The 21670-nt window shown below is 35.5% G+C and overlaps 1 protein-coding gene and 1 long non-coding RNA gene across 5 annotated transcripts in view; one reads left to right on the top strand and one right to left on the bottom strand.

The window, feature by feature from the left end:
• The window catches only part of LOC119510853, a 156282-nt gene extending 136294 nt beyond the window's left edge, over positions 1 to 19988 (top strand). For both annotated transcript variants that reach the window (XR_005212048.1, XR_005212047.1), the window contains exon 5: positions 19332 to 19988. This is a non-coding gene — a long non-coding RNA (uncharacterized LOC119510853). The remainder of the gene's footprint in view (positions 1 to 19331) is intronic.
• The window catches only part of TET1 (tet methylcytosine dioxygenase 1), a 144727-nt gene that overhangs the window by 118877 nt on the left and 4180 nt on the right, over positions 1 to 21670 (bottom strand). For all 3 annotated transcript variants that reach the window (XM_037805255.1, XM_037805256.1, XM_037805257.1), the window contains exon 2: positions 15439 to 17426. In XM_037805255.1, coding sequence (XP_037661183.1) covers positions 15439 to 17307 — 1869 coding nt within the window. In that variant the 5' untranslated portion in view covers positions 17308 to 17426. The remainder of the gene's footprint in view (positions 1 to 15438; positions 17427 to 21670) is intronic.

The raw sequence follows: 21670 nt of genomic DNA, 5'->3' as shown, positions 1-21670 counted from the left end.
AAAAAACCAGAGACAAAAAACTAAAGGAAAAATAGGGCGGGAGGAGAGGACGATTTGGGTGTTCTTTTTTACTCTTATTTTTTTTTTATTTTCACTTTTTCTGATACAAGGAAAATGTTCAAAAAATAGATTGGGGTGATGAATGAACAACTATAGATGCTAATGTAAACAACTGATTGTACACTTTGGATGATTATATGGTATGTGAATATATCTCAATAAAATTGAATTAAAGAAAAAAAAGTTAAACTGAGTTACCATATGACCCAGCAATTCCACTGCTAGATATATACCCAAGAGAAATGAAAAAACATATCCATACAAAAGCTTATACACGAATGTTCATAGCTGCATTATTTATAATAGCCCAAAATGGAAACAATGCAATGTCCATCAACTAATGCAACAGAGATACAAAATAGTTTATTCATACAATGAAATATTATTCAGTCATAAAACAGAATGAAGTACTGAACTCTGTTACAATATGGATGAACCTTGAAAATATTAGGCTAAGTGAAAGAAGCCAGTCATAAAAGATCACATATTATATGATTCCGTCATATGAAATGTCCTTAATAGTCAAATCTCTAATGACAGAGTAGATGAGTGGTTACCAGGAGCTGAAGGGATGGGGGAGGGGGAGCAACTGCTTAATGGTTACAAGGTTTCTTTTAAGATGATAAAAATGTTCTAATGGTTGCACAACCTTGTGACTAAAGAGCAATGAACAGTGTACTTTAAAAGAGTGAATTTTATAGTATGTGAGCTAGATCTCAAATCTTTTCCAAAAAGGGGGTGTTTAATTGTCCTTTATTATAGTAGAAAGATGGTTCTAATCCTTACGAGCCATGGGAAATTGAACACATCTTTAAAAGTATGTCTCAATGTTCTAGTCTGCAAAATGAAACTAGTACTTAACCCTATTTTTTTTTTTTTTTTGAGTTTAATTATTTTACTTTTTTTTTTTTTTTCCATCAGGCAGTGTTTGGGAAGCGGGTTGTAGTTGGTGATGCAGAAACCCTGGGTGGGGATAAGAATGGTGTGCCAGTTTGGATGTATTATGTTCCCCCAAATGCCATGTACTTTGATGCAGTCTTATGGGGGCAGATATATTAGTGTTGATTAGGTTGGAATCCTTTGAGTGTTTCCATGGAGATGTGACTCAATCAACTGTGGGCAAGACCTTTGATTAGATAATTTCCATGGACTGTTAACCACCCATTCAGGGTGGGTCTTAATTGAATCACTGGAGTCCTATAAAAGAGTTCACAGACAGAAGGATCTCAGAGCTGCAGCTTAGAGAGACATTTTGAAGAATGCACAGGGGCTGAGAGAGGAGCTGGAACACAACCCGGGATCCACAGACGCCAGCCACATGCCTTCCCAGCTAAAAGAGGTTTTTCGGACACCACTGGCTTCGGTGAAGGTATACTCGTGTTGATGCCTTCATTTAGATATTTTTATGGCCTTAGGACTATAACTTTGTAACCAAATAAACCCCCTTTATAAAAGCCAGTCCATTTCTGGTGTTTTGCATAACAGCAAGATTAGCAAACTGGAACAAATGGTATCGTGGAGGAAGGTAGGTGGCAGGAGAGGGTGAGAATTCAGTTCCTGGCTCAGGCACCCAATTATATGCCCAAGCAAACAGCCACAAGGTCACGTGCTCTGACCAAACCTCCCTCCCACCCAGCCCAGTAGGGTCTACACAGGGACACAAACCCAGCCTCCCTTCACATATACAAAGTCTCAAAAACCTACCCAGACACCCTGTAGCATACACACCAACGCCCACGGGTGCATCTGTGGACACATGGGCCCAACATAGAACTTAACACTTTATGGATTACTGTCAGGATTGAATACAAAAAGCTTGTTATTACAGTGTCAACAAATGTTAAATTCCTTCCTCTTTCTATTCCTTTGCCAGTTTCCTTTGTTTCAAAGTCAAAGAACTTTAAATTTTGTTAAAATCTTTTGCACCCAATTAGCAAAGAAGACAACAGTCCTCTAGTTGTTGGTTCTTAAAACAAAAAACAGAAAAGTTGAATGCCATTTTGTTTTGTTTTCCTTGTTTTATTTATTTTTGTTCATTTTAACATCTTATTGTGTACTAGAAGTGCTTCCTGGAAAATGGGGTTAGGTAAATAAAGAAAACAATTTAATTTCTATGTTTTAAGCAGAAAAATCTGCCTACAATTCTGTTTTGACTCTCAACAAGTCGCTTATTCTCGCAAGGGTAAGAGAAACCAACACATACACACCCATACACACCCCTCTCTAAATCTAATCTACATCCAGTGCAATCGAAATTCCATGGCTTGGATCGACTGTAGGCTTCCACTGTCTTGTCCTCCTCCCACTTCCTCCGGCTTTGATTCTACCCTTGCTCTTTAACAGAAAACTCACCACAAAATGGTTTTGCATATGAAATACGATATGAAAACAAGCCGTTTAGTGTAAATGTCTAGAACACAGAAGAAACACCAAAACCCTCTCATTATACAAGGACAAAAAAATAATTGTGGCATAGCTGTCTCACTGGTAACCACAAGCATAATTCTGCATCACATGGGAACAGTGCAACAAATTCATTCATAATGCATCTTAATCCTCTACCAGAAAAAAATGCTTTCTAAGATACTGAGAAATAGCTTGTACCAGCTACTTCTGAGTACTTCAGTTACTTTCCTCTAGAGAGCATGAATCAAGTAACAAGAAGGAAACAAGTGAAAGTAATGAAATGAATACACAAATCTCTTCAAGCATATAACAGTGACTACCACATTTAAGCACCTACTGTGTAGCAGGTGCCCTGTTAGACCCTTGCTATATGTCATCTATGCTCTCATGGTTTCCCTGCTTCATAGGTAAGATTATCCATGTCATAAGTAGATCCATTCTCACGAGGATGACCACACTGAGGATATTTAAACTTAGAGTAGAACTTTTTTTTTTCCTTAACCATAGAAACAGTCATCAACTATATTCCTATAAAGACTTTTTATAGAGTTGTATGCTTCTTTTAGTAGCTTTGGGGGTGGGGAGGAGCTGGGGAACATAACTTAGATTTATCTGTAATCTAAAAAAAGGTTTTGACCATCTTTCCAGGAAAATGCGTATACAAACAATACGATGCATATAATCGAGGGGGTTGGATCACAGACCGCTAAAGCACGTTTAAGAACCTCTGTTGGAAAGTTCTATTTTCATGATTTCTGGAACATTATATGAAAGATTGGTGCTGGGATCATTTAAACCAGAATCAAATTCAGCTTAGGAATTATTGTCTAGCAACCAAAAAAACATGTAGATGGTTTAGCAGTACTAGAGCACTAATATAATATGAGTAATTTAAAAACTCTGTTTTCTCTGTGATAGGTAAGATACCCTAAATACCTAATCTGAGCTTCCTGGTATCCAGCTACCAGCCGGATTTGCTAAAATGCTGGTTCAATCACCATCATAGAGGGAGCATTATGATGTGCTTACAAAATAAAAAATAAAAAAATAAAAGATTTCCTATAAAGTTTCTCATTTAGGGGGAAGGAAATAGATCTGACGTCCCAAAAGTACCTAGACCACAAACTTGAGGTTTCCAAAGGTGGTAAAGATGCAAAGATCATTAGGCACTAACTGGTCACTGAAATATTAAAAGTTTCAGTTATGTTAGTATGTTTAGCTTGAAATGAAGAACCGAGTGATCCCATTGTCAAGGAAATAATCTGAAATGGGAACCAAGATTTATAGAAAAAAGTTCACTATCATATGGAAAATTGCAAGAAACTGGAGCATCCAGCAACAAAAAATACCCTAGAAAATTATATTCATTTAACTAAACAATTATTATACAGGCATTAAAAAATTATTTACAAACTTTTTATTACAAGGGAAAATGCTGATGATATGCTGAGTGAAAAGAGAAGAAGAAAAAATATTTACCCATTTAACTTATAAAATTATGTTAAAAAATTATGTTATTTTTTAATGCAGAAAAATATTGGAAACAAATACTGCCAGTAAATTCACAGAGAACGCCTTTAGGGGGTAGGGATTATGGTTGATTTTTCTCCTGCTTATAAATTTTCTACATTCCAAATTACATTACTTTGATTTAATATGTTTTATGGTTTTTTTTAAAGTAACACAAGCACATTATGTAAAAATTCATTTAAGCAAAAAGTGAAAGTCACATATTTTCTAATATGTGCCCCCCTCACCCAAAAAATTTTAATCCCCAGAGGTAGCCACTTTCAACAGTTTGGTTTCGTAGGTATCCTTCTAGAATTGTGTTTCTATATTCTATTTGCAATTAGAAAAATACATAATAAGCTTTTATGCTCCTATCCCTTCAGAATTTTGAGAAGCCTAAACTTTGTATCTTGGTATAACTTATAATCACAAATGCATACAGCACTGCTTTTAAACAGTATAGGCAGACAGCTTTTTGCCGCGTATTTTTAAAGCACTCTGTACCTTCCTAAAATTTTTTTCTCAAGCCTTCTACTTGAATATCCCACGATCTTGGTACTTTAAAGTGACATGTATAGAATTATCCCCTAAATGATGTTTTGGGGTACCAACAACAAAAGTGATATATTATTAAGTATATATGGAAAAAATGAATGGCTTACAAGGCACTTTTTTTTTAACAGAATTGACATGTGAGAAATAGGTTGAATCTTACATTTCTTGATGTCTTTCATTCATTAGTTCAATGGCTGGTTTATCATATATTTGTTAATTACCTATTACATGCTAGCACCCCCTAAATCCTGGGCTTTGACTTTAGAAGTAACTGAAGCATTTCATTTCTAATCATAGGTTTCTCTACAGGAGAACACTATAACCTTCTTTTAAATCAGTATTAATGGGGCATAAGTCACTCAAAAAAAGAGCGAGATTTCTCTTTGTTGTTTTCATAGCAGCCATGAAGAGCAGATAATAAATTAAAGAAGACCTTCTGGATATTCTCGATTTGAGTACTGAGTCTCATTATCAAGGTAATGCCCTAAATTGCTTAGATTAGTTTGTTTCTGTTTCTACTTGCGTCTCATTTTAGTACGATTTTAATTCAAAAAGATAAAGATTGTCCCTTCTATCCTTCCTGGTAATACTTGTGCCACATCCATCCTAGTGCCCCAATGGGTGGCTATTTTAAAGTGAGAATGACTTTTGCAGCTTTCATACCATCAACTCTTGAAACACTACTGTGTCATCAAAACAAGAGGATGACCAACACAAAAAGATCTGGAGTTAAGTTCTGTAGCAAAATAAATATGCACCATACTATACTACTATATAGTAGTATGACTTGGATTATGTTGACAGCAGATGAAGGTGTTGACCAATTTCACACATATTTTTCAGGATAAGATGATATAAAGAAAATAGCAAGGTAAGCTTTGAGTCACAGTGACAACATTTCAGAAATTAACACCAGTGGGTCAGAATCAATCCATATCAGCATGTTTTTATTAACATATTTGGAGTTATATATGCAAGGATACTAGGCCCCAAAGGCTTTTTTTATTTTTTTCTGTTTTTTTTTAAATATCTATGGTCAGCCCTGGGATTGAGGTATGCTACTGAATTCTCTGTAGTGATACAGAGAGATTCCCTAAATGCATATTTAAAGACATATCACATCTGTGCTCAACTGAAGGAGTAGGTAGCAAAAATTTGTTCCATATGGCACATACAACATATGCCAGAATGAGATCCGGCTGTTTCAAAACACTGAGAAAAGAAGTGGCCAACAGAGGCTAGTCCCATTCCTACCACCCCCAACAAAAATAAAATAAAATTAAAAAAAAAATTAAATTAGGTTTAAAAGAGTGTGTCAACCAATTCTGAAATAACATCTCTGGAACTGGACTGTTGGCACATAGAAACACCCACCCATAAGAGAGTGGGCAGTCAGTGGTTCAATTTGTATCATATAATACTACTTAACTTTAAGCTTTTCAAATATAATCTATACAGGTACTACTATTTTTCCAGGTGGGATTTACATTAGATAAGAAGATAGCATGGTGATACACGTAGCATACTTTACACCTGTAGTTATCTAATATGCTGCTATTTAATCCACTGCAATTTAATCTAACCAAACATGTAATAAACTTTTAATCATTTTGGAAAAAAAAACAACAACATTACTAGAGTAAATAAGAGAGATTATTTCATCTTGGCAAGAACAGCTCACAGACTGATCATTTAGTTAATTAAATATGTGATGCTGTGATAAAATCATTGAATTATACTATTACCCACCCTTAGAAGCAAAGTCTACCCAACAGCCATTTTTTATTTTCTGTTCTTTTTAAACAACACTAAAACTTACTAGCGAATATGCAGCCTTGCCAAAGCAAACTACTCTGGTTCTAAAAAGTACCCCTACATTTTTTTTTACTTTCATCACTGTTCAGTATAAACAGGATAGTGCATATGCCTCAAAATGGTAAATTACAAATACACATGAGAAATATCCTAGCCAAGAGCAGAATCCTAGATGACTATAAAAGTTACAGAGTTAGTGGTTTTAATTATCAACATTTCTGAATATGGAGAACAGTAAGCTGAACTAAACTTGACAGAAGACAAATAACATATCTTTTCTTGGCTAAAATATATCTTTGGGAAGATTATCTACCCCCATTTATTATACAATTAAAAGAAATTCTTTATTATTGTGGGAAACAAAAATGTAATCTACCAACTAAACAAAAACAAAACAAAACAAAACAAAAAGTAAATCAAGTTGCTTTAACTTCTCCCAGAGGTCAGCAATCAACATTTTGAGAAATGGTATATTTTAGAGAAAAATAAGTCTAATTTCTGTTTTTAAAATGTACTGGTATCCATATGCAAAAGAATGAGAGCAGATTCCTACCTCACACCATATGCAAACATTAACTCAAAATGGATGAAGGACCTAAATATAAAAACTAAAACTATAAAACTCCTCGGAGAAAACACAGGGAACCTTCAGGACCTTGCTTTAGGCAATGTATTCTTAGGCCTTACACCAAAAGTACAAGCAAAAAAATATAAAATAGATAAATGGGACCTCATCAAAATTTAGAACTTTTGCACACCAAAGGATATTATCAAGAAAGTGAAAAGAAAACCTACAGAATGGGAGAAAATATGTTTAAATCACACATCTGACAAGGTCTTAATATCCAAAATATATAAAGATCTTCTACAACTCAACAACAAAAATCAAACAATCCCTTTCAAAAATCAGCAAAGGACTTGAATAGATATTTCTCCAAAGAGATGAACAGATAGCTAGTAAGCATATGAAAAGATGCTCAACATCATTAGCCATTAGGGAAATGCAAACCAAACTCACAATGAGATACCACCTCACACCACTAGAATGACTATTATTAAAAATATATATATAGAGAAAATAACAATTGTTATCAAAGGTGTGAAGAAATAGGAAAACTCCTGAATTGTTTTTGAGAATGTAAATTGTGCAGCAGCTCTGGCAAACATTTTGGAAGTTCCTCAGAAAGTTAAGTATAGAGTTACCATATGACCCAGAAACCCCACTTTAAGGTATATATCCCAAATAATTGAAAGGAGGGACTCAAACAGATAATCACACATTAATGTTCATAGCAGCATTATTCATGATAGCCAAAAGGTGGAAGCAACTTAAGGGTCTATCAACAGAAGAATGGATAAACAAAATGTAGAAAAACATACAATGGAATAATACTCAGCTGTAAAAGGAATGAAGTCCTGATGCATGCTACAGTTTTAAAGACATTATGATGAATCAAATAAGTCAAACACAAGAGGACAAATATTGTATGATCTCACATATGAAATAATCAGAATAAGCAAATTCATAGAGTCAGAAACTGGAATACAGTTTACCAGGGGCAAGGGTGAGAGTGGGAATGGGGAGCTAATGCTTAATTGGTACAGAGTTTCTGTTTGGATGGTTGAAAAAGTTCTGGTAATGAATGGTGTTGATGGTAGCACAACATTGTGAATGTAATTAACACCACTGAAACGTATACTTGAAAGTGTGCAAATGGGAAGTTGTATGTTGTATGCATGTTACTGCAATAAAAAATTTTTTTAATCCTTAAAAAAGTTAATTTTGTTTATATGAGCAGTAACAGGAAACTACAAAGTATTTAAAAACTGTAAATGTTTAAGCAGAAAAAGATAACAAATATTAAACTGGTTTTTAAAAGTAAAATTTTGTTGAGTTGTAAATGTATTTTTGCAAGCTGAAGGACAGTAACTTAAATTGTTTTTTGTTTATATTTAGACAGACAACTTCTGCTTCCTTTTGCAGAAAAATTAGAAAATAAAAGAAAATGCATCCTCAAAAAATCCCTCTAAATGTATTTTCTTTCTCATCCAAATATTAAGCAAAATTATTCTGATGTGAAAAACAAATACACAAAATATACTTCCTTGCCAAAATTGTGAGGTATCAAAAGTAAATGGCAAAAAAAAAAAAAAGTAAACAGCATTCAACCATTGACAATAGCACAAAAAAATAGCAAATACCTAGGAACAAAACTAATGAAATAACTCTATACTGAGAAATATAAAACACTATTACAAAAATAATTCTATACCATGTTCATGGACTGGAAGATTCAATATTATAAAAATGTCAATCTGTCCAATTGACCTATAGATTCAACATCATCAAAATCAAAATCCTGGCAGGTTTTTTGGTGGAAATTAATATGCTGATTCAAAAATGTTTATGAAAATGTAAATAACAACAACAACAAAAAATAGCCCATGTCAGTTTTAAAGAACAAAGCCAAAGGACTTATATTTCCAGACTTGTTATATATCTACAGTAATTACAACAGCTTACACAGAAAGACAAAAAGGCCAATGGAACAGAGTCTAGAAACAGAGCCACAACAAATCAATCACATGTTTTATGACAAAGTTGACATTGTAGAAGCAGGGAAAGGAGAGTCGTTTTAATAATGGTGTTGGGCAAGTACAGATTCGCATGAAAAAGAATGAATCTTGATTCCTATCTCACACCATACACAAAAATCAATTCCATATATATTGTAAATCTGAATGTGAAAGGTAAAAAAATAAGATTAATTTAATTTAATTTAATTAAAAAAAAAACCTATTGAGAAGGAAATGCTAAAGGAACATCTTCATAATCCTACAACAGGCAAAAAAAGACAAATTTTCTTAGGACGGAAAAAGCTATCGTAAAAAAAGGATTAGTAAATTGGACTATATTACAGTCAAGAATTTCTGTTCATTAAAAGACATAAGCGTGTAAAAATTTACCTCACAGAATAGGAAAAGACACTTGCAATCATATATTAAGAAAGGATTTGTATCAACAAAACAACATACTCATAAATCATAAGGAAAAGGCAGAAAAACCAGTTGAAAAATGTGCAAAGGTCATGAACAGGTACTTTACCAAAGAAGCTATATGAATGGCCAATATGTGTATGAAAAGTAGCTCAATTTTCTTAGTCATCAAGGAAATGTAATATAGTGACACACTAAACACCCAACAAAATGATTAAAAGAAGACAGAAAATATCAAGTGTTAGCAAGAATGTAGAACAAGTGGAAGATTCATTTATAGTTAATAAGTCTTAATTGGAACACAATTGTCTGGTAATATCTATGAAACCTGAACATGTGCATATTCTCTGACCCAGAATTCCACTCCTATGTTTACATCCAACATAATGCATACATTTATTCACCAGAAGACACATATAATAATGTTCATAGTACCACTACTGTTCACCAGCAACAGAATGTGTGTGTGTGTGTGTGTGTGTGTGTGTGTGTGTGTGTGTGTGTGAGATGGAATATGTGATCTATATGTGCAATTGAATACAATACCACAATGGGAATGAATAACTATAGCTATAAGCAACATTATGGGTGAATCTCATAAACATATGTTAAGCAAATGAAACATGGACCAATGGAAATATTATGGCAATGGATGGCAGAGATGGCAGTGCAACATTGTGAACATAATTAACAGCAATGAAATGTACATCTGGATGTGGTTAAAACAGGAAATGTTAGGTTGTATATATGGCAATAGGATAAAAAAATTTTTAAAAATCCATAGAACTGTACTACACAAACAGTGAACCTCAAGTTCAACCATGGAATATAGTTAATAGTACAATCATAAAAATGTGCTTTTAGCAATTGTAACAAATGTACCACACCAATGTAAGGTGTTAATAATAGGAACGTGTGATGGTTTGGAGATTTTATGGACCCCAGAAAAATAAGTACTTAAAAGTTGATCTATTCCTGTGGGTGTGAACTTCTTGTAAGCAGGATCTTTGGTGGGTAGGATCTCAAGTTAAGATATGACCCACTTCATTCAGGGTAGGTCTTAATCCTCTTATTGGGGTCCTTGAATATGTAAGAGGATAAAACAGAGAGAAAGACATGGAAGCAAGAAGTGAAAGAAACAAAGCCCAGAAGAGAAGGGCGAGACTAGCGGACGCTGCCATGCGCCATGCCGTCTGACAAAGGAGTGCAGATATTGTCTTGATGAGTGTCAGAACTGTAAGCTTGTAAGCAAATAAATCCCCATTGTTAAATGCCAGCCCATTTCTGGTACATTGCATTTTGGCAGCTTTAGCAAACTAAAACAGGTGGTATACGGGAATCCTACATTATATGCATGATTTTTCTGTGAACCCAGATTTCTCTAATAAGGAAAGAAAGAAATAAGGAACAAAAGATTATGCAACTGTTCCTTGTTCTCTAAGAATGAACTTCCCTCAGGAAAGCCTGTGCTCTCCTCTGCTTCTCCATGCACTCTTGGGTGGGTAAAGTCTTTCTACTTCCAGGATTCAATATAAGGACAACCCAAGATATTCTTCAGAATTATCTTTTTCAGTAATAAAGGTGATCTTTTGGGGAGGACAAAATAAGGGAGGAAGAGAGAGAGAAAGAAAGAATATGAATGAATGAATGAATGAATACCATCAAGTATTTGGTACCCCTGAAATGGAAAATAAACAGAAATAAAAGAACAAAGCCGTATTTCAAAAGAACAGCATGTTCATGAGTGTGTGAGTGGGTATATGTGCCTGCACACATGAGAGAGAAATAAATAATTCAAGTAATGTTGAACACAGGACTGACATTCCAGTAGCAGTGATCCACTTGTCACCAAGATCTTGGTTTCTAAGAATCATTCCCCGCTAAATGGAAGCTTCAGGGCTGGGACAGGGCAGAAAGTAGATAAGCCTAGAAAGTCTTGTGCTAGAAAATAAGATTGCTTAAAGATTGCTTAATCTGGACAAATTTGGGGCAGTTTGAGCATCAAAATAAATAATGATAATAAAGTATTATAACCCACTGAATATAATAAAAGTCCAGGGGTCTATACTGAAATACATAATTAAATAAGTACATAGGTAATTAAGAAGGAAAGTTATTCCTTAGAGTTTAAAACTACTAGATTTAGAAGAAATGATGGAAATAAAAAATCATTATTTGGCAATCATTAGGCACAACTCACCAATAGATACTAAAACTAGGGAGTGAAAGTTTGAGTGGGTAGCAGGATTTTACAAATTCTCAACCTCCCCACAAGATATTTATTAATTACAAAGGAGAAAATATTAACTTCACAATGAAGAAACCTGAAAGACCAAGTGATCAAAATTAAGATCAATAATAGTGGGACAAATTGATAGCATGTGCCTCTTGATATGATATTCCTAAAAGAATATATAACCCAAATCTAGTCATGAGGAAACATTAGACAAACCCTAATTGAGAAACAAAATAACTAACCTGCACTTTTCCAAAGTGGCAATGTCATGAAAGACAAAAATTGGGTAACTGTTCCAGACCAAAAACACAATCTACATTGTATATAAATTTATATAAAACTCTAGAAAATGTGAGATAATCTATAGTAACAGAAAGATCAGTGTTTGTGTGGGAAGGAAGGGTACAGGGAGAGAGGGAGAAATTACAAAGTGGCACAAAGAAACTTTGGGGAGGAACTATTTTTATTGTGATAATTGTTATACAGTGTATACGTATGTCAAAGTCATCAAATTGTATGCTTTCAATATGTGAAGTTTATTGTCTCTCAATTACTGCACAATGAAGTTGTTTTAAAAATTTGTTCAGATTAAAGGAGCTACAAAGACATTTTCTTATACATCAATTGGCAAAATAGGAATAAGGTCTGTGGATTAGATAATCATCTTGGTTCAATGATAATTTCCTGATTTTGATAATAGTGTAAGAGGATATCCTTGTTTTTAGGAAATAGACACTGTTGTATATAGGGCTAAAGAAGCATCATATTTGTGAAAAAGTTCAGAAAAAATAGAAACAGAAAGGGGGACAGAGAGAAAGAGAGGGAGAAATGAAGCAATACAATAACGAGCTATCATTTGAGCAATGTGGATGGAATATATATGGAATTTTCTGTACTTCTCTTGCAAGTTTTCCGTAAGTCTGAAATTATGTCAAAATGAAAGGTTTGGTTTTTAAAAATAAAGTATGTGGCATTTAGAATATTAGGACCAATGTCAAGGTATTCATTCATCAACAGATAGTATTTCTCCCACACTGATGGAGCTTGTTTGCCACAGCTACAAATATAAACCACATGCCAACGTCTAAATTTATAATCCTGATTATTGGAATTACAAATATATTCTTTTTCCATTTAACTAACAAATATTAATAGAACACCTATCACCGGGCCAAGCCCAGCCAGCTACTAGAGAAACAAAGTCACCGGGTATGGACCAAAAAGTAACACACATACATAGCCATGATACAGTCAGGGTTGAGTGAATGGTGGAGTTTTGTCAGATACAGAGAGGAAGAAGGGTGTAACATTAGCATGGATACTAGAGAGCATGAGCTTGGGGGAATGTAAACAGCCAGTTACAGCTTTACCCCAAATGAAGGCAAGTGAAGGCAAACAAGATAGAAGTCAATTGGGTCAAGATTTTAAAGGTTTTGGATACCCTGCTCTCATGAATTCAGGCTTCCTCTGTACTGGGAAGGCATTAAAAGTTTTCTTTTGTTTTAAGTGGGGTATATGACTTATATAGAAAAGCACTAAATGTATTTAGGTCAGGATTTCAGAAAGAAAACTTTGAACTGAAGTAAGGAGAGCTTTTTGCTCAACTCCCTACCTTCCATGCTGGCTGGTATGCCCATGACTATAACCCGGTGCACAGCCCAGAGTAGAAGTGCAATAGATACTTGTTGCAAATAAAGTAAATGCTGAAATTTTCCCAATGAGAGATAAAGACCTCATCAATAGCAGTGGCTGAGATAGTGGAAGGTAGAAGCACTCAGATCTTGTAGAACAAGAGGATCTAGAGGGGTGAGAGAGGGAGGCCGCAAAGATGATGCTGAATCTTATATTTTGGGTAAGTCATTGAACGAAACATGTAACACAAGAGGAGGAGCAGGTTTGGGGAAGAAAAACAAATTTCTTTGTACCTATTAAGAGAGTGCTTTTGGCAATGGTGTCGGTTGGCAAGGTTACAAATCATGAGCTCACAAGTTGGAAGGGGAGGATGCCTCTCCACTAGATATTACTACTGAATATATATAGATGTTTGTTTGCAAACCATTAAGTAACTGGACACATTTTGATCTACTCCTACATCAGTGAAATGACTGGCATAACGGAAGACTGTAGTAAGGTTTGTAGTAACAAAACAGTGTGGCGACAACTTAAACGTCCACCAATACCTGATTGTATAAACACTAGATCTCGTTTGCAATGGTTCAATCAAATGGGAAGTCAAAGCGTTTTTGGACAAATAATTTAAATCAAGAATGAAATTAAAAAGTTTGATTGAATTAAAGTTCACAGCATGTAAAATCAATCTATTCTACTATATTTGTATTTGTAGTTGACACAGAATAAATGCAATCTCAAGTGAGTTATTAAAAATCATAAAACACCTTATTGGACAGGTGTTTCAAAAGTCTGAAAAACAACACTTCAACACTTTGTGTTTTAACCAAGCTCCTTAAAGCCCTTTAAATAAATTCTAGGTCAAGCAATACTTTTACTATTAGGTCTACAAATTGTAATAGTAAGAACAAATGTTTAATATCATGGAGAAGCTTACAAACCATTTTCACCTTCTGATTAACATTGAATTCCAACAACCCTGTGAGATATGTAGAGCAGGTAAAAATTTGCCTTGATTAAAGCAAAACCTATATCAAAAGTTTCAAGACTAGTGATGCAGTTTTATTCCTTCAAAAGGAAAGAAGTTTAATTCCTCTGTTCTTTAGAGAGTTAATGAATTCATTTCACTCTTAATTTTTAATCTTTAACATCCAAAAAAGACATACAGCTGGCCAAAATGAGACATAGTGGAAATCTTTGCAAAACCATTGTTCATACAACTGCCCTATGTCTCCATCAAATCCTCTAATGGAAAAACTATTCTAGTTTTCCAAGACAAATTCTAAAAATAAGCTAATGCATCACTACAGAAGACATTTCAGGTAAGTTCACCAATTCATATAGATAACTTCAAGGAACATTTTACCAAGGTAATGCAATATTGAAGCAAATTGTCATAACATAAAATGCAAATCAAAACCACAATGAGATACCATTTCACACCCACTAGGATGACTATTATTTAAAAAAAAATAAATATTGGCAAAGATGTGGAAAAATTGGAACCCTTATGCCTTACTGGTGGGAATGTAAAATGGAGCAGCAGCTATGGAAAACAGCCAGTGGTTCCTCAAAAAGTTAAAACCTAGAATTACTATATGACCTGAAAATTCCAATCCTAGGTAGAAAACCAAAAAGAACTGAAAACAAGGATTCAAAGAGCTACTATACACCAATGTTCAAAGCAGCATTATTCACAATAGCCAAAAGGTGGTAATGACCCAAGTGTCCATCAACAGATGAATGGATAAACAAAATGCAGTATATCTATACAATGTGATATCATTCCACCATAAAAAGAAATGAAGTACTGATACATGCTAAAACAAGGATGAAACTTGAAAACTTTATTCTAAGTGAAATAAGCCAGACACAAGAGGACAAATATTGTATAATGCCACTTATATGAAATAGCTGACATATGCAAATTCATAGAAACAGAAAGTAAAAAACAGCTTGGAGGGGAAGAGGAAAATGGGGAGTTAATGTTTAATAGTTACAGTTTCTGTTTGGGGAGATGAAAAGTTTTGGTAATGGATGGTGGTAATAGTAGCACAACACTGAAACTGTAATTAATGCCACTGAATTGTACATTTAAAAATGTTTAAAGTGGCAAATTTTAGGTTATATATATGTTACCATGATTAAAAAAATTTTTTTTAATTGTCTCCACATGGATTACTAAGCAAAGTCTTGCAGGTATCCCCCTGGCCCCCTGGCTAACTGCTTACCTCCAAAGGTACAATGATGGATGGTTTCTTTTTCAGTTCCTCACATTTCCTCTTCTTGCAGATCTGATGGCTGTTCTTTCTATTCTTACAGTAAGTACATTCACCACAGTTGGTCTTCTGCTGGCAGGGCTCACAAACCCCACATCGCTTTCGTTTCTTTTTTTCCAAAGTAGGTAGCAAAGTTGTATAGGAAGTAGAGGAGGTAGTAGCAAGTGACACTGACAAAGACTCCACTGTGGGGTTGACAAGATCAACCCTGCTTGTTGTGCTGTCCTGGGAAATTCCTCCTTCTGATTTGTTGGGACCTGTCTGGGAGAGCTGGGCAACACCCAACGAAGCCTGGCATAGTTCTCTCTCAGGGGCTACGAAGAAGCCCTGAGTGTTTACTGGCAGAAAGCTTATATGAACTTGCTTCTCATTTTCCTTATTGTTTATAGTCATTGCTGGAGGTACTGAACTTATCTCTGAGTTTGATGATGATTGAGGAGTGTGACCTGAACCCAAAGGCAAAATCTGCATAGCACCCTGGGCCTCAAGCCCATATGAGTCAGGCCATGATGGGGGAGCATTATAGGTGGCAAGTGGGTTTGGAGGAGCAGGAAGGAAGATAGGCAAGTCTGGGGCAGCACCACCACACACACCAAGGGTTTGTTGTTGTTCCAGGATAGCACCAAAGACCTCTTGCCGGAATGGAATAGTACCAGGAATCTCTGGTGGATCTGGGGTCTCACCCAGGGCTTCTGCAGTAAATTGCTGTGGGATAGCACTGAAGGCCTCTCTTAGAGGAATTTCTTGTTGATCTAGAGTAGCACCAGGAAGCTCCTGTTGAAATAAAGTAGTTTTGAGGGCCTCTTGATGATCTGAGTTAGCACCAAGGGTTTCTTGTGGTTCTGAGCCTGCCAGGAGGAGTTTTATTAAAGAGGTAGGATATATAGACCCACCAGTAGACAAACAGTTTCTAAGGTCCAATTCAGGTATAACCTTATTAAAGCTGGAGGTGGGACAGAAATCATGTTCACTTTTGATGGGATCTAGGTAAGAATCAGACAGCTTAAGAGATTCTACTCGTGAACCCAAATCTTCCAACTGAATGCTGGGGGTTCTTTCAGAGGTAACCTTGTGGGTTGCTCTTTGGGGCAAAGGAACACATTCAGTGGAACCACTGGTATCATTTCCTGTCTGTTCAGGGAATAGTCCTTCACTACCATATGTCCCTTCCAATGACCCAGAATGGGTCTCAGCCACAGAGCCACAGGGAGTAGGGATATTTATTTTGGAATCTTTGACACTTTGAGACCAAGACTGTGTTGTCCCTTGGCCTTCCCCTTTAATTAAAGATGTATTTTGCACACCAATTAAATTCTCTATGTCAAGAGGGATTCGGGGGTCTTGCATTTGGTGTGATTCATTTTCTGCGGGCTTTACTCCCACATCAGTGAGTACCTTGCAATCACACTCATGTTGCTTTTGTAAATTCTTAGAAGATGGGACTTTCTTGGTTTTGGTTATGACCACCGGGGGTCGGGAAAGCCGCCTGCTAAGAGATGTGCTTCGGAGAGCCATCGTAAACCCATTGCAAGTTAAGGATTCTGGGTTCTGAAAAAGAACCTCAGTCCTATCCAAACTCATTTGTGCTGCTCCTCTTCTAGTCAGAAGGCTTCTGACTGGCATGGGTGGTTTGGATTCTGTTTTTTTCTTAACATCTCTTTCTTGAATTAATTGCTTTAATTTTTCAGGACACACAGTCTTGACTGATGCCACATTTTTGTTGGCTGGCTTGGATGGCTTCTTCAGTTGGCTGTTTTTCTTTTTGTTTAGATCTTCCCTCCTGACTAATCGGGAAGGCCTTGCATGGCGGGATCGAGACATAGCTACAGAGTAGGAATAAACGATTGGGCATGGAGTACAGAGTCATTGGTCCTTTGGAAAGTCTTGCTTCTGAGGAGAATCTGGATGTCCCATGGTTGAGCTCAGTCACAGGTTTTGATCTGAAATAACAATAAAAAATTGGAAGTGAACCTTTTTCCTATGCATGTCCCATTTGAAACAGAATATTTACTAGCCAGTATTAATTAAAACTAGGGAATTGAGAATGTGTAATGCAAAATAAAAATGTAATAGACACAAAAATACTGAAGTATTCTGTAAAGCTACTTTAATTACTGTGATAACTGGTTAAGTTGACAAAATTCATCGAATAAAGTAATTATGGGAGTTTCTCTCCAATGGAAACCACAACTCAGGTTTAGTTACATGTAGTTTAAAGCTTAAGTCCCAATCTTTACAAGTAGGGATGCTTTAAAACTTTATCTCTTCCTCTCTTTTCTGGGTACATCACCATGCAAGTAAGAGTAGCATCTGCTTGACAATACAGCCAGTAAAGGCAGATGGAGAAGAGGTGTTTTAGTTGTTGTTAAGGTCTCGTACTGACCAGTTTCACAGATGTAGTGACAATATAATGTCACCTCACAGTCACCATGAGAGAGTGGGACAACGGGCAACAAGAACGAGGCTCGAAGACACCCTGAGTGCCAAGCATGACTGCTCCCAGCTTGTCCTGGGGGAAGCCTGAGGCAGGAGACGCCTGCACATTCCAGTTAACAATCCACAAATGTTGAGCTTTCCACATGCACACAATAGCATACGATCTTGGGAGTTAGTATGGACAGATTAGGGTTCAAGTAAGACTCATTGATCCAACAAATCTGTTGAGTACCTACTATGTGTAAGGAAGGCATTTTGGTGGCCACTGCCCACACCCAGAAATGATGTCCCTCTTTTTTCTTTCACCCGACTTAATCCAAAGACTGCTGGTTCTAAAATCCCTTCTACCAAGGGTCCCCAAGGTCTCATGATGGAGGCCTAGGCAACAAAATCAGAAATGAGAAAATCAGGTAATTAGAATAGTAAAGCATACTAAGTAAGCTACTATTATTTGAAAGATAAGCAAGAAAAGAGCAGAAAATGAAAGGAGGTTGACCAAGAGCCATCATCAATTGCCTTTATATTTCTTCATATTGCCTATGCTGACCCAAAATAAGACTAAGGAATGAGCAAGAAGGAAATCTGATGAAAATGGAATCTAAAGCCCACCATGCTAATACATCAATATTCTCTCTAAAGATCAAAAGCAGGCATGTGACAACAACTTGCTGAGGATTCTTTAACAGTTGACAAGTTGTTGAATTTGCAGAAAGCATAGTGTGGGGGAAATAGCTACCCAAAACTGGTCCAAGTTTTAAAGTCAGTGTCAAAATGAGAAAAAAAAAAAAAACAAAAAGAACCCCAAAGGGAGAGTAGAGAGTTTCTCATAAAGCTGAATTTATTCATTTAAAAAACTCACCTTTTTCCTGAAATTATGACTTCCTGTTTTCTATCATTAAAATGTCCTTTCTAAAAAAGTAATGTCTTCTTGATGATGATTCTTGATAATGATCATATAACTACATAGCTTTTATTGTATGACCATGTGATTGTGAAAACCTTGTGACTGACACTCCCTTTACCCAGTGTATGGGCAGATAAGTAATAAAATAAAGACAAAAGTATATATAAACAATAGGAGGGGATAAGGGTATGGGATGTTTTGGGTGTTCTTTTTGTTTTTATTTTTTTCTTTATTTTGGAGTAATAAAAATGTTCTAAAATTGATTGTCGCAATGAATGCACAAGTATATGATGATACTGCAAGCCACTGATTGTATACTTTGGATGGATTACATGGTGTGTGAATATATCTCAATAAAATTGCATTTTAAAAAAAGTAGTGTCTTTTCTTTTGTGAAAGTGTGAGGACAGACATTTTTTAATGCTGTTACCTGGCAAAATAAAAAGTTGACAACTCCCTCCCTAACATCCTAAATTTTGTCTTTCATTTTATTTTACTGCTCTAGGTAATCCTGGGAGCCACTGGTTTTGCGGCTAGAGATGGTCTCGTATCAGAAAGTCCTGAGTTCGTGAGATCACCAGCTATATGTCTTCAGCAAACTAAACTTCACTGAGTCCAAATTTCCTAATCTGAAATGAGGCTGGTTTGAAGCTTCAATGGGCTCCTCCCACAGAATTAGTCTAGGGCGCTGGTCTCACCTTTGAGACAGAATTGGGGAGTCGGGCTGGCGAAGAAGACTTTGGAAGTAGACAGACATGAGTTCAGTTTTCAGCTCAGAAACATTACTAGTATGTGATCCTGATAAATTCCTTGACCCCTCGGTATCTCATTTCCTTATGTGTAACATAATAAAAAGCATAATAGTACTGGCCCAATTGGGTTACCATGAGAATAAAACAAGATGATATATGTAAAGGCTTAGCAAAGTATTTGGCATATAATAGGTGTTTAAAAAATGGGAGCTAAAAAATAAAGACTGTTTATGACTCTAGAATACAAAAAAAAATAATAAAATAAAGAAAATAAGGTAAACGGTCATTATCCTTATTACAGAACCAGTTTCAAACACAGTCTGCCACATCCTGCAAACATAAGCTGGAGTTCTTTTGTTTCTTTTTCCACCTAACACACTGTAGGTCACACACTATAAATAAGAGATCCCGGAACATAACATTTAGAATCCAATCACTGTGCCTTTAAAAAGACTTTTTTTAATTCATTTTTTATTGAGATATATTCACATACCATGCAGTCATACAAAACAAAGCATACATTCAATTGTTTAAGTACCATTATATAGTTGTGCATTCATCACCAAGATTAATTTTTGACATTTTCATTACCACACACACAAAAACAGTAAGAATAAAAACCAAAGTGAAAAAGAACCACCAAAGTAAAAAAGAACACTGGGTGCCTTCCTTTTTTTTTTTTTTTTTCTTAAAAAGACTTGTTAAATAGACCTTTGTGATAACATTAACCACAGAAAACTAACATTTTGATAAATCTGTACTAAATACAAGCAATAGGCCAGAGAATATTTCACTTGAATTCTTGGCATTTGAGCTTACGGCATTTTCCATTTTCATTAAAAATAAATAAATAAATAAATAAAAATAAAAAAAAACAAAAAAACTTTGGTTTGCAATAACTCTTTGGCTGTGAAGAACTGTAAGATATTTTCTCCAAAAACCAATGCTTTTACACTAACATTTTTTAGAAAACAAAAGACATTTCAATTCCAACCCCCAGAAAGGCAACTGTATCTTTATAAGGATGCTTTTTTAGATAACAGAAAGCAATCCTTTCCAATCCCTAAGCCAGTATAAGCATGCTTTATCTCTTGTATCAAGATCACACTGCTAAAAAATTATAGGAGCATACAATCTAGGCATTTCAATCAGTCATAAAAATTAAAATTCATATATGGGGGCAAGTAATCTGGATATGCCAGAGGGTGTCATGGGATCTTCTGAAAGTGCCTCTTCAATATTCTTTTATATTTTTTAATTGAAATGCTTTAGAAATTCAGACTTGTAATTAAGGTATGTTTACCATGCAAACCTTATCTCCTAAAAAAGGGCCTACCAAGGAGATGGGAAAGGTCTGAGCAACATGGATTGGCAAGATGTGGCCTCTTTAAATGGTAACAGCCTTTTTATGAGATTGTGAAAGAGGCCAATGACCCCTGAAAAACCCAACTGCCGGGGAGAAACTATTGGGTACCTCCCAGCCAAAGCGCCAGAAACAGTCGAAAACAAAATAAGGGCTTCAGCAAAACCCTCATTTTATCACCCTTTGCTTCACTGAAGAAATGTAACTTTCTTTTGTGATAAACTAACGTGTCCCAAGGGCTGAACTGTGAGCGTAGGGACAGCAAGCTTTTCATGAAATGTGTGTGTATGTTTGGGGGAGGGACAGTGTTGTCCATTTAAATAGGTGCACATTTAAATGTGGAATTACCCCCAAAAGCCTCCTGAAATTACTGTTAATTTGTAAACATTATTAAATACTCCACTCTATTTTTTAGCGCATTTATTATAGAGTATTTAGGATGTACAAAAGGTATAAAGACAAATGTATAATATTCTTTCATCAACAGAAACAAACATACCACACCAATACTAGGGGTTAATAATCAAGGGGGCGGGATAAGGGGCATGGGGTGTTTTGGGTTTTCTTTTTTTTATGTCTATTTGTTATTTTTCTTTTTGGAATAATGAAAATGTTCTAAAATTGATTGTGATGATTACACACTAGGTGGTGATACTGTGAGACACTGATTGTATAGTCGCTAAGGATTATATGTTATGTGAATATACCGCAATAAAATTTTCAGTTTAA

This window comes from Choloepus didactylus, chromosome 15 (genome assembly GCF_015220235.1).
Source record: "Choloepus didactylus isolate mChoDid1 chromosome 15, mChoDid1.pri, whole genome shotgun sequence".
Taxonomy (NCBI): Eukaryota; Metazoa; Chordata; class Mammalia; order Pilosa; family Megalonychidae; genus Choloepus; species Choloepus didactylus.
This window is presented reverse-complemented; position numbering and strand designations above follow the sequence as displayed.